This window comes from Solanum verrucosum, unplaced genomic scaffold (genome assembly GCF_900185275.1).
Source record: "Solanum verrucosum unplaced genomic scaffold, falcon-dt-bn FXZP01000049.1, whole genome shotgun sequence".
NCBI lineage: Eukaryota > Viridiplantae > Streptophyta > Magnoliopsida > Solanales > Solanaceae > Solanum > Solanum verrucosum.
In genome coordinates, this window is record NW_026020221.1 from 4,123,453 (window position 1) to 4,135,692 (window position 12,240).

The 12,240-nt window shown below is 30.4% G+C and overlaps 2 protein-coding genes across 2 annotated transcripts; both read right to left on the bottom strand.

The window, feature by feature from the left end:
* Positions 1-765: 765 nt before the first annotated feature.
* On the bottom strand, positions 766-1,339 carry LOC125831118 (putative F-box protein PP2-B12). Its single transcript, XM_049510302.1, has 2 exons — positions 1,329-1,339; positions 766-1,180 (listed from the first exon to the last, which is right to left on the bottom strand). The coding sequence occupies exons 1-2, from the start codon at positions 1,337-1,339 to the stop codon at positions 766-768; spliced, it is 426 nt and encodes a 141-aa protein (XP_049366259.1).
* A 1,563-nt stretch (positions 1,340-2,902) lies between these two features.
* On the bottom strand, positions 2,903-5,616 carry LOC125831119 (putative F-box protein PP2-B12). The gene is made up of 3 exons (XM_049510303.1): positions 5,280-5,616; positions 3,717-3,819; positions 2,903-3,603 (listed from the first exon to the last, which is right to left on the bottom strand). The coding sequence occupies exons 1-3, from the start codon at positions 5,614-5,616 to the stop codon at positions 3,195-3,197; spliced, it is 849 nt and encodes a 282-aa protein (XP_049366260.1). The 3' UTR covers positions 2,903-3,194.
* Positions 5,617-12,240: the final 6,624 nt, after the last annotated feature.

Sequence of the window (12,240 nt, forward strand, 5' to 3'; positions counted from 1 at the left end):
TAGTCCTTCTTGGCTTTTTCCCTCCAGGATACAATAGCATAATCACAAAATATAACTCAACAACTCTGGACAAGATATTAATATTAAAATGCTAATAAATCAATACAAAATATTAATATTAAAATGCTAATAAACCAATACAAATTATGAGTCTTGAAGCTTTTATGAGCCAAATGTATCGTGATAATAATATATCAAACATAATTTTATAAGTAGAAGTTAAGAAAGACAGAAAATACGTGAATTTATTCCTATCTTATAAAGGTAAAGAGACTATTTTTTGAAAACCCTCAACTTATTATGAGCGAATATATACACTCGTGTTATTATTATGATTGTTTTTGAAAAACCTTGTTTTTTATTTTTTAAAGTTATTCATATGTTAAAAGGGAATACATAAAAGTATACCTTGTTATACATCAACTATAAGATAACTTCCATCTTGAAAGTTATGTCATTTTTTATAAAATATCCACGATTTATTTCTATTTATAATTAATATAAATCAATTTGTTCCATTAAATTAACTATATACTTTCAACGATTTCTACATAAGGGGACAAATTCATCCTTCTTCTTGAGTTGTATAGGTGCACAAATCAACACTTAATTGAGAAAATACAAAAAAAAAACAATTAAAACCAACAAATAGAAACAAAGAAATAGTATTTTTAAAATTGGGGTATGAGAAGGGGATTACAAGTTGACTAATCAGGTCAACAAGGTGAAAATATAGGTAACCAATTACATGATACGTCAAATTAATTAAGTTGGACGAATTTCAATGCCCTTAACAATGAGGCCGGACTTAGGAGTAAAAACATCTTTGGTATTCATCAAGCTTATTTCAATTTCACCATCATTTCCTAAGTTGTTATAAAATTCACCAAGTTTTATTTCCATCCATTCATCGCTATCGTTATCGCTCCAACGATGCGGAAATCGACCAATAGTTTTCCCTTCTAGTTCATTTGAGAAATAAACATTGTAACCTTCATGACCATTTATCTCTTGCTTCAATAATCTTACTGATCCAATGGCCTTTTCAAGTCCATGTGAATCCTCTTTTAACTTGAACACTAAATATGATGTAAAACTTGTCTTTTTAGTAAGTTGCTTTGTGTCTATTGTTGTAGAAATGTCAAGCCAACAAGTTCTAACAAGCTCAGCCACTTCTATGCTGCATGCACAAAAAAAACTATAATTATTTCTATATTAAAGCAGGAGCAGAAGCATGAGAGGATGTCAAGTGTGATCACAAGAAAATTTCAATAAAAAATTAAATCAGGAAGATTTAGACTAAATTTCAAAAATATGTGTAAACTTACTCAGTAACCATGCACCATAAAGGATTGAATCCTTTTTTATAAAAAATACTGTCACTCAAAAATTTAAAAAATATGATAGAAAATTATAATTTTTATAATTAGAAAATTATAATTATATCATTTCAAAGCAATGGGCCGAATGAAGAAGTCATTTTAAACACAACACACACAAAAAAAGAAGAAGTTGCGCCCGAGCATTTTTATATAGGAACAACAACTATAACAAGATAATACGATAATTGAAGTATAAGGTAGCAAAAAACATAATATAATAACAAATCCAGATCGAATAATCACAAGAATATACATTTTGCCTCAAAAAATCATAATTTTATCTTAAAAAATTAATATAATATTATATAAACAAAGAAAAATACCCAGAATCATCAAGAGAAGTCCATGTCCAATCGTCCACAAATGCAATTATAAGATCTTTTGCGTCTATCCACTTACTCTGATATTGAAATACAATATAAACTATATTATATAATATAAGAAGCATATCAATTTGGATAATTCTAAAAAATCAAGTACTATTAGACCAAAAAAAGGGAAATTAGTAATAATCACAAGACAATTAAAAAAAATTAAAAAAATTATACTAACCATCTTAATTTCTTTAATTGGTATGATATATGCTCTTATATATATCTTTCTGGCTCAATATTAATTAATCTATCAAACTCCTTTTGCTTCATCATAATATATATATAGGAGAAATGTTGTTGGGGTTCATAATTAGTTAATTCCTTGAAGTTTCATTTGAAGGCGGCTATCCATAATTTTGACCTTATAATATACTAATCTCTTATTCAAGGTCCATAGTTTGGACCTTATAATTAAAAATAATGTATTTTTAATATCAATTGGGGTAATTTTAATTTGAAATATAAACAAATGTGTGATGTGTCTATTTATAATTAATTTTGTTCTACGTTTTGATTATAAGTAATAACTAAAGAAAATTTGAGTTAATCATAAAAATTACACTAGAATTATCTTTTTTCTTTTCTTTTCAAATTTCACACCTTCTATTATTCCCTTTTCCTACCTCGACTATGACTGTTGTTTAAATGGAAAAGGAAACAACTAATAGCTCAAAAAAAGGCTCAAATTATGGGGTGGTACCAGAAGATTTTTAGAACTCCTACCGTAACAAATGTTGCAATTAATTTGTGTGAATTTTTAAAGAACTGTTATAATCAGTCAGTTGACGATTTATCCTTAAAGCTTCGCAATGCGCCATCAAAATTATTGATTCAATGATTATTATTATTATTGGTAAATTTGAACATTGCCAAGTAATTAATCATCTCAATTAAGCGTGACAAAGTTAATTCATAAAAATATGTTATATTTATCTAACCTCTCAAAATTTGTCAAATCAGTTCAGTCCATTTATTGATTCTTTCAATTTGATCCATACAAGAATAGTCATCTTAATATATTCTTTTTTAATTTGACCATTGCCAAGTAATCTTTCAAGTTGAATGAATCACATTACTTAGAGTCATCTTATCGCTTATTTGACACCCCTAAGCTCAAATAACATCAAATAAAAAATATTCAATTAGTAGAAACCATAAAATCTCTTATTTTTTATTTCGAAATTATATAAAAAACACAAAAGACTTCAAGCTCACTCTTACATGACAATAGTGAGACTCAAAAGAAGACACAAAAGACAAACAAACCAAACACAACTACTAGGAGATCAAACTTTCACCAAAATGAAAGTTACTGCCAATCAACTAGACTACTACGATTCCACAGGAATCGAGCATCATAACATTGAAATACTTAATAAAACATAGAGACAAGACATGACTATGCCCAAATAACAATAGTACTAAATGGATCTCAAATTTAATTTGGACGAATATCAATGCCCTTAACAATAATCCCAGATTTCCAATTAGGATTTTTGTTCTCCATCAACCTCATTTCAACTTCACCATCTTCTCCAAAATTGTTGAAAAATTCCCCTAGCTTTGTTTCCAACCATGCATCGCTTCGCGGATACGCGAATATGCCACGTTCTCCTTCATGTCCCTTCGCCTTTGAGATGAAAACCGTGTAGCCCTCTTCATCCGTCCCCTCGGCTTTATCCTTCACGAATCTCACTGATGCAATACCCTTTTCAAGCTCGCGATGATTAGCTGTTAGCCTGAACACCAAATATGCCGAATAACTAGTCTTTCGAGCAAGTCTACTTGTGTCTATCTTTCCTCGAATGTCGAGCCAACAAACATTCAGAAGTTCAGCTACTTCCACACTGCACATGTCATTGATACATTAAAAAATGAATCAATAAGTTTAAATTCTGAATCCGTCTCTAAATATTATTTTTTTAATTATTTTACTCCGGGTGGGTGGGGGATTGTATACCTAGAGTTGTGAATGTAATTCCAAGTCCAATGCTGAGGATTGTCAGCCCATTCAATTGAAAGCTCCCTTGCACCTAACCACGCACTCTGATGATTAAAACACACTAATTAGAACAAACATTAGAGGAAATACATAAATCTTTGATAATCCATCTACTCTTTCCGTTTTGATTTATTTATTCAATTTTAACGTAGCATAAATTTTAAGAAAATTAATTATTTTTTTGAATATTAGTAGTCTTATACAAAAAAATATCTAGAATGATCAAACAAATTGAAGTATAAGAAATATTATTTTCTCAAACATGACTTTAGTTGAAAGATAAATTGAAAAACCAAATTACTATCACAAGACAAGGTAAAAGACTTAGAAGAATTACATACCATCTTTCTTTTTTGTTGTTATAAGATATGCTTTCAATGTATATGAAATCCCTTTGCTACATATGCTTGATATATATATATATAGGAAAAAGAGAAGGTTGTTGAACTACCTAGTTATAGTTCTTGCTTAGCAATTAAGCTAATGTATAGAGAATAATACAACCCAATTAAGTCATGCTTTGGAACATGTAATGCCAATTCAACATTGAAAACATACAGTCACTCCAAATGTTGAATTTTGCAGTTTTTTGGTCCCATTCAACATACTCCAAAAAAGACAAAAGAGTTAAGTGTGTACTACTCAGTGTGTACTACTCCTTCTTGTTCCGCTTCATTTTTATTTGTTCACTTTAAATGTTTTTAAAAAAAATAATGGCTGATATGTGTATTTTATTATAACATTCTTATTACTTGATTATAGTATTAGGTCTTGAAAAATAATTTTGAGAGCAAATAATTAATGTTAAGGATGAAACATGAAACCCAAAAAGTACTGATTTATTATAATCGGCTTAGTTCGATTGTCAATTGACTAAAAAACCACTAGATACTCTATGTAATTATATAAATTTGTTTTTTAAGAAACGTAAATCATTGAGACAATAAAAACAATAACGCGAAGAAAAGGGAATTGCTCGGATAATAAACACTCCTCACTTCCAGCAGGGACTTGTTATTGTGTTTAAAAGTACTCAAATCGTGGTTTGAGTATTTATTTTTATGATTTAGATGGTGAAAAACTGAAAATCAAATTAAAAGGTAACTCACTATTGTAGGAAGACACTTGTCATACATTAATTAATCTAAAACTTTTATGTTAATACATTTTATATGAGCTATTCAATTTGGGTAACTAGTAATCCCATAAATTAGAAAAAAAAAACCAAAAATGTAGGTGACTTAAAAATAGTATAAAACCAATATATTAATGCGAATCAAAGAGAAAATAAAAATAACAACGCCGAAAACCGTAGACCAAAAACAAACAATTGTCTTTAGGAAGAAGCGTAATTCAGATTATCCATCTCCTTGACTCACACACGAACTTTATAACCCTATTTAGTACCATAAAAACAAATTCAGAATTTGATCTTGATTTGGACGAAAAGCTAGTTATGAGATCAATTGTTCCAATTTGTAACTCCAATCCAAGTAGCTTTATCGTAACTCTTATAAATACCGCGATCTCTAAAAGAGAAATAGACAATAGGTTGGCCTTTGTCATCCTTAAGTGGATCATATGCATTAAACCAAGCATAAAATAAACCCCAATCAGCATAACATACATAAATATCATTGATAATACCAGCATCAAATGGAAATTCTTGACCTAATACCAAAGTTACACTAAGCAAAGGGAGCCAATGTTGTAATTTACAAGTAACTTGCATAGTTGGTGTATGACCAGGTGGCAAGTTGTTAATGAGGTGAACAACTGGTGTGGGGCCATCACCAAAAGAAAATGAGAATTGAGATAACACAATAAGAATGAGAATTGAAATAGTATTAGAAGCCATATGGTTAATTTGTTTGTTTTGTTACACTACTATTGATGCTCTTTTTATAGTTTCGATTTTCTAATGTTTGGTAAGTATGATATTGAGTTTTGGTTTGACTTTGTATAATTTAGGACAAATGTTAAAAGAGTTTTTTCTTTTTTCCTTTTGTGTTTGGTTGGTACAATGTTAGTTCAAATTTGGCTCTGTGTAATTTAGGACAAACTTTTAAGTTTTTTTTTTCATATATTTTGGATTTTTCTTTGTGTATAGTAGCAATGTGATAAAGATTTTTCCTTTAATAATTGAGAAAATTAGTAAGATTCTTAATTAATCACTACTCTCTCTAGTTCATATAATTAAGTGAATTAGAGTCTGTTTGGATTGACTTTTGACTTATGACTTATAAATCAACAATCACAAATTAGAATTTCTTACTTTTGACTTATTTTTGTTAAAAATAAGTGTTTATATAAAGATTTTTTAACTTTATCCAAACACTTTAAAACTACTTAAAAAATCTATTTTGGCTTAAAATTGCCTAAAATAAGTCAATCTAAATAGACACTTATACAAATAAATTAGTGTGTATGATACACCCCTTAAGAAAAATAATTAAAAACATAAATTAAATGTTATTTTCCGCTTTTATCTTTTTAATTATATCCAAATTAATCTCCTAAAATGGGTAAAGTAGTATCATATCGTAGATTCACCTGCATATGACAACGCAATTTAAATTCGTAAAAAGGTGATCCTAGTGAGTAGTGACAAAATTAATTTCGACCGATTCACAGAATAATAATAATAATAATAATAATAATAATAATAATAATAATAATAATAGTAAAATAAAAATTAAGAACATACACTATAGGCATAATGCAAAGAGATAAACTTTAGATAAAGATGATTAGACCCAATTAAGCCTATTCTTTAAGATAACATAAAAAAATAAACACAATATATATATATATAAAAGATATAGCTTTCTTCGTTTTCCTTTTTTAATCATTGGTATTCACTAATTCAACTAATATAAATTTGTATCGTGTAAAGTTTTAGTAATTTGTGGAAAAAACTCTAATTTCATGCTTCTTTTTTCTTTTTTGAATATGGAATCATTCAGATATTTATTCTGAATGACTTTTTTTATATTAATAATAAAAGAATCTAAAAAAGTTATTGAACTCAACTTGCTACATATGGGAGGAGATGTTAACCTGCTCCTCTAAAGAAATTTGATCGAAAACCTTACTTTGTCGTAAGCGTATATATATATATAGTGTGCCCTATTATTTCAAAAGTAACCTAAGGACATGTTAATAAATAAAAATATGATAAAGCATAAAATGAATTAAAAAAAAAAAAAGGAATAACCAATAAGTGGGTCAAAATTTGTTGTCCAAGTGGATATTTTTAATACATTAAATCTGAAATAATTGATCATTTAGTCCAACTAGCTACACTAAGATGGCAATTTTAAGAGTTGTTTATCTTGATTGATGAGAAAGGTTGAGTCACCTCACACTAGTATGTTTTAAGAGATTTTTACAAGCTAAAAAACAAATCTTTAATTTTACAAAATTTAACCAATATAATCATTGTATAATTTTGTATTTAATTAATGTGTATACAATATACATTGATTATATAATTTTTATACACGTATTATATACTTTGTATATTTTTTTATTATTTATTAATTAAGGAATCATTTGATAGTTGCTTTAGAGATGAGTTATACATGTATTAAATCGTGCATATGTAGTACCACATTTGATAGTTGATAGGAGGTAAGTTATTTATATATAAAATTAATATGATGTGGTTTGCAATTAAATAACCTGCATAACTAATATAAGAATAATAATTTATTATTATCATTAATTCTTATCAATCATCGTAAAGCCACAGAAATAAGTTACAAAAATGATTATTTTTTTCTTCTAGTTTAAAAATTATCCATAGCAACCTGTCACTCTGTGACATCATCGAATATATTCATGGGTGTATTTTCCTTGACTGATTAAATATTTGTTTAGCAGATTACATATATCTGAGGTAGTCCCTGAAAGATGTTTTTATAGGCATGTTAGATGCCTCAATAATGATGCAATTATATATACATTATATAGAAAAATTTGTTAAATTTTACCTGTGATTTATCAAGTTATTCTTTTGTGTGCCTTAGCTTAGTATTTGTGTTATTATAATTTAGCAATGTTAAAAATAAATTTTGATTTTTTTTCGAAACAAAATTATTGAACAAGTAAAAGAGATAGCTAAAGAACATTCTACACATGTTTTTATTTGAAATGAAAGCATTAGCCATAAATACAAATTCAAGATATTAATTTTGTGAGTTCAATCTTTAAAGTTCTTAGTATTATTTATTACAATTTAGGTGTTTTTTATGCATAAATTTATATATACTCCACATAAAATGTATTGCGCTCACTACTCGAGAGATGAACCCCCGGATTAGCCGAGTGTCCTTCATTTGAAAAAGAAAAACACTATTAAAAATGTGGTATAGAAGCACATTAGTTAGATTCATAAATTTATTCTAATTAACCACAATTAAGATTGTAGGAATTGAACCCTCATTACTAACAAGGTAAAAGGTCGTATAATCAATCATGAGCTACTAAAATTCTCCACGTTTAAGATTGGATTGACAAAATGTTTACACCATCCAAAGCTCCCCCCCCCCCCCCCCACCCTCAATTGGACCAAATTTATCATTGTTTCCATCCAAATTATTTTTCTATATCTACCACAAATATTTAAAGTGGTGCTAATTTCAAATATAGTTTACCAAAAAAGTATATCACTTTCCATTGTGTTGGAACAAACGTGTTTGACAACTTTATTTATTAATTCTTCACTCACAATATTTTCAAATGTTATATATTTGACCAAAAGAAGGTTCTTTAGGAAAGAATCATTAAAAATTGAATGAGAATTCAATAGAAGTTCATTACAACCCAAATTACTTGACTGGTCATAAAAGGTCAAGTCTCTAGAAAATTGTTTTATCATATTTTATTTTAACATATGATAAAATAATTTTATTAGTTAATTAGTTTCGATTCAATTTTTGTTGTGCGATTCTCAAACGTGTATATTGTATTGTGTAAATAAGCTTAACACATTATTATGCATAACATTTTTCTATCAAACACATCAACTTTATTTAGAATAATCTCTAAGTTTTACAATTTAGTTAACATAGTTACGTAATGAACGTTTGAGAACATACATAAAACTTTTACAAAATTAAAATTGAAACTATCTAACAAAAATATTTTATCATTTGTTCGACTGCTTAATCATGCATAAGTTAATTGAGTGTATGATACTAGCTTTGAGACCCAATAAATTTTAAAATACACTGAAAAATCACATTTTAGAGATAAAATATTTATTTACCAAAAATTACTTCATTATCAAATTTGAACTCGAGATATATGATTAAAAATATAATAAACAAATACTTACAACCTGAAAGGAGAATAATGGGCAATTTTCTGATGATCCTATTGAATCCCAAAACAGGGTATTTGTACATGTATCTACTGGCAGAAAATTAAAGAATAATCAAAAATCCTATACACTTGTCATTATTCTACACGTGCATTGCTAACAAAATGTAATTAACTAATATTCCTCACATGCTTGTCACGTGAGAGAAAACAGCTGGAAACTTCTATTTTTGCACAGTTGTCCCTCTATCAAAACGGCTCAAATTTTATATCTTCGGTTTTGATTAACGTCTCTGATTTTTCCACATCATCAAGAGACAATCTCTGTGTATACCTAGACTTGGTCAAAGATCAAGTTTCTTGGTCTGAATCCTTTTCTTCTTTCCCTTTAAACTCTGTGAGCTTCTGTTCTTGTATGGAAAAATTCGCTTTTGATTTCGGAGGAATTGCAATATCCCTCATCAAATTGGAGGGATGAGATATAACTCCCAATTTGTTCAACAAGAGGCAGTGTGATGGACCTGAGAGAGGCTTAGTAAATAGATCTGCAAGTTGGTGTGCTGAATCAACAAAAAAGAGCATAATGAGATCGGAGACAAACTGTTGCCTAACGAAGTGGCAATCCAGTTCCACATGCTTCGTTCTTTCGTGGAAGACTGGATTTTTTGCTATGTGGATAGCCGTTTGATTGTCAGAGTGAACGGTGATTGGTAAACGTGGTGGAGCAGACAGATCTTCAAGGACTCGCACAAGCCAGGTAATCTCAGTTGTAACGCGTCTCATTGATCTATATTCTGCCTCAGCAAAAGATAAAGAAACTGATGCTTGTTTCTTTGATTTCCAGGAGATAGGAGCACCACCAAGAGTAATAAAATATCCACTAACTGATCGACGAGAGTCCTTGCAAGAAGCCCAATCGGCATCACAGAAAGCAAAAAGCTCAAATGATGGATCTGAAGAAAGTAAAATGCCTTGCGCAGGATCCGTGCTAAGGTATCTCAAAACTCTCATAGTTGTTGCATAATGTGACTGTCGAGGTAGTTGCATAAACTGACTTAACTTCAATACTGCAAAAGATAGATCCGGTTGAGTTTGCCAACTATATGTCTGTAGACAGTAGGATCAGGAAAAAGAGGACTAGTATCGTCATGAAGCTTAGAATAAGGATCCAGAGGAGAGGAGACCTCAGGACCATTGTAATCAAACTCCTCTAAAAAATCCAAAGTAGATTTCCTCTAATTAATAATGAAACCATGCCTTTCTCTGATAATTTCCAGACCCAAGAAATAATGAATATCCCCTAAATGTCTGATCTTGAATTCATAGTGAAGGAAACTGGTGATATGTGAGATTTCACTATGATCATTACCCGTGAGCAATATATCATCCACATAAACAGCAATAATTGAAACATGAGTCCCAGAACACTTAAAAAACAAGGAGTAATCATTAAGTGAATTAGAATATCCTTTAAAAATGAGAGCCCCTGCCAATTTAGCATACCATTGTCGGGATGCCTGTTTTAGTCCATACAAGGACTTCCATAAGAGACAAATTTGATTAGGATGAGAAGGAGTAAGGCCTGCAGGAAATTTCATGTAGACAGTCTCATGTAAATCACCATGTAGAAAGGCATTACTAACATCCAGTTGATGAACAAACCAACCTCTCTTAATAACAACTGTAAGAAGACATCTAATGGTGGTCATCTTAACCACTGGAGAAAATGTCTCAGTATAATCAACCCCTTCATTTTGAATGTCCCCCCTCACTACTAATCTAGCCTTTAGTCGTTCAATAGTTCCATCGGACTTATGTTTGACCTTGTAAACCTATTTACAAGCTATAACTTTCTTCCTAGGATGAAGCTCCACCACATCCCATGTATGATTAAACTCTAAGGCTTTGATTTCCTCTTGTATAGCAGTTGTCCAACCCAAATGGACAGAAGCTTGTGCAAAACTGTTAGGCTCAGTGATAGTAGAAATGGAAAGAAAGACATGTTGATTTGGTAGGGACAAAGAATTGAAAGAGTAAGTTGTTGGTTTGGTAGGATGAAGAAAACAAGTGCTAGTTAGATCAGTTAAAACGATGTTATTGCAAACATAGTCTTGCAAGTAGCTTGGTGTGTGACTGGATCTGTTAGATCTTCTTGGAGGGACTGAATGAGGTGATGAAGGATTTGGAGTGGAAATAGAGATGATGGGTGAAGAATCAGATTCATTTCTTTCAATAAGTGAGGAAGGAGTAGGTCTAGGAGAGGATGAAGTAGGAAGAGGTGAAGAACAAGAAGAAGAAGGTGTAGAATCTGAGGTGGAGATGTGTGGAGAACAAGTTGTGTCTTCTAAATCTGAAGGGAATGTAGGAAAGATAGGTGGATCAGAAAGAGACATAGAAGCAAAAGGGAAATTATCCTCATGGAAATGAACATCCCTTGAAACAAAAATTAATTTGGTCCCCAACTCCAAAAGTTTGTAACCTTTTTGCCCTGGAGGGTATCCTAGAAAGACACAAACTACTGCTCTAGGTTCAAATTTGGTCCTCCCTGGAGCTAGAGTAGAAGCATAGCACAAACAACCAAAACTTCTTAAGAATGCATATGAAGGTTTAGAGCCAAAAAGAACCTCATAAAGAGTCAGCCCTTTGAGAACTCTGGAAGGAAGTCTGTTAATTAAGAAAGTGGCAGTCAAAATGCATTCCCCCCAATAGGAAATAGGTAGATGTGACTGAAACAAAAGACCTCTAGTAAGTTCAAGAAGATGTCGATGTTTTCTCTCTACTACCCCATTTTGTTGGGGTGTAGCAACACAAGAAGTATGATGCAAAATCCATTTTGATTTAAGGAACAACCCTTCATGAGTACCTTTTCCTAGTTCCAATGCATTTTCAGATCTGATACACTTAACTTGAGAATGAAATTGTCGCTCAACCATAGTAAAAAAATCTTGCAAGATAAGGAAAGCATTGCTTTTACAACTCATTAGAAAAACCCAAGTTCCTCGACTGTAGTCATCAACTATAGTAAGAAAGTATCTAAAATCATTATAAGTAGGAGATTTGTATGGACCCCAAGTGTTAACATGAATTAGATCAAATACCTTTTTAGAACGAATATGACTAATAGGGAAAGGTAATCTGGTTTGCTTAGCCTTGGGAC

What these genes read in the sequence shown, in the direction of transcription:
- LOC125831119 (XM_049510303.1), bottom strand. Translation starts at nt 5,616, where the DNA reads ATGGCTTCTAATACTATTTCAATTCTCATTCTTATTGTGTTATCTCAA. An exon ending in TTTCTCTTTTAGAGATCGCG is followed by an intron (nt 3,820 to 5,279) that starts GTATTTATAAGA and finishes TGTTCTAATTAG; the next exon opens with TGTGTTTTAATCATCAGAGT. An exon ending in AATTACATTCACAACTCTAG is followed by an intron (nt 3,604 to 3,716) that starts GTATACAATCCC and finishes TGACATGTGCAG; the next exon opens with TGTGGAAGTAGCTGAACTTC.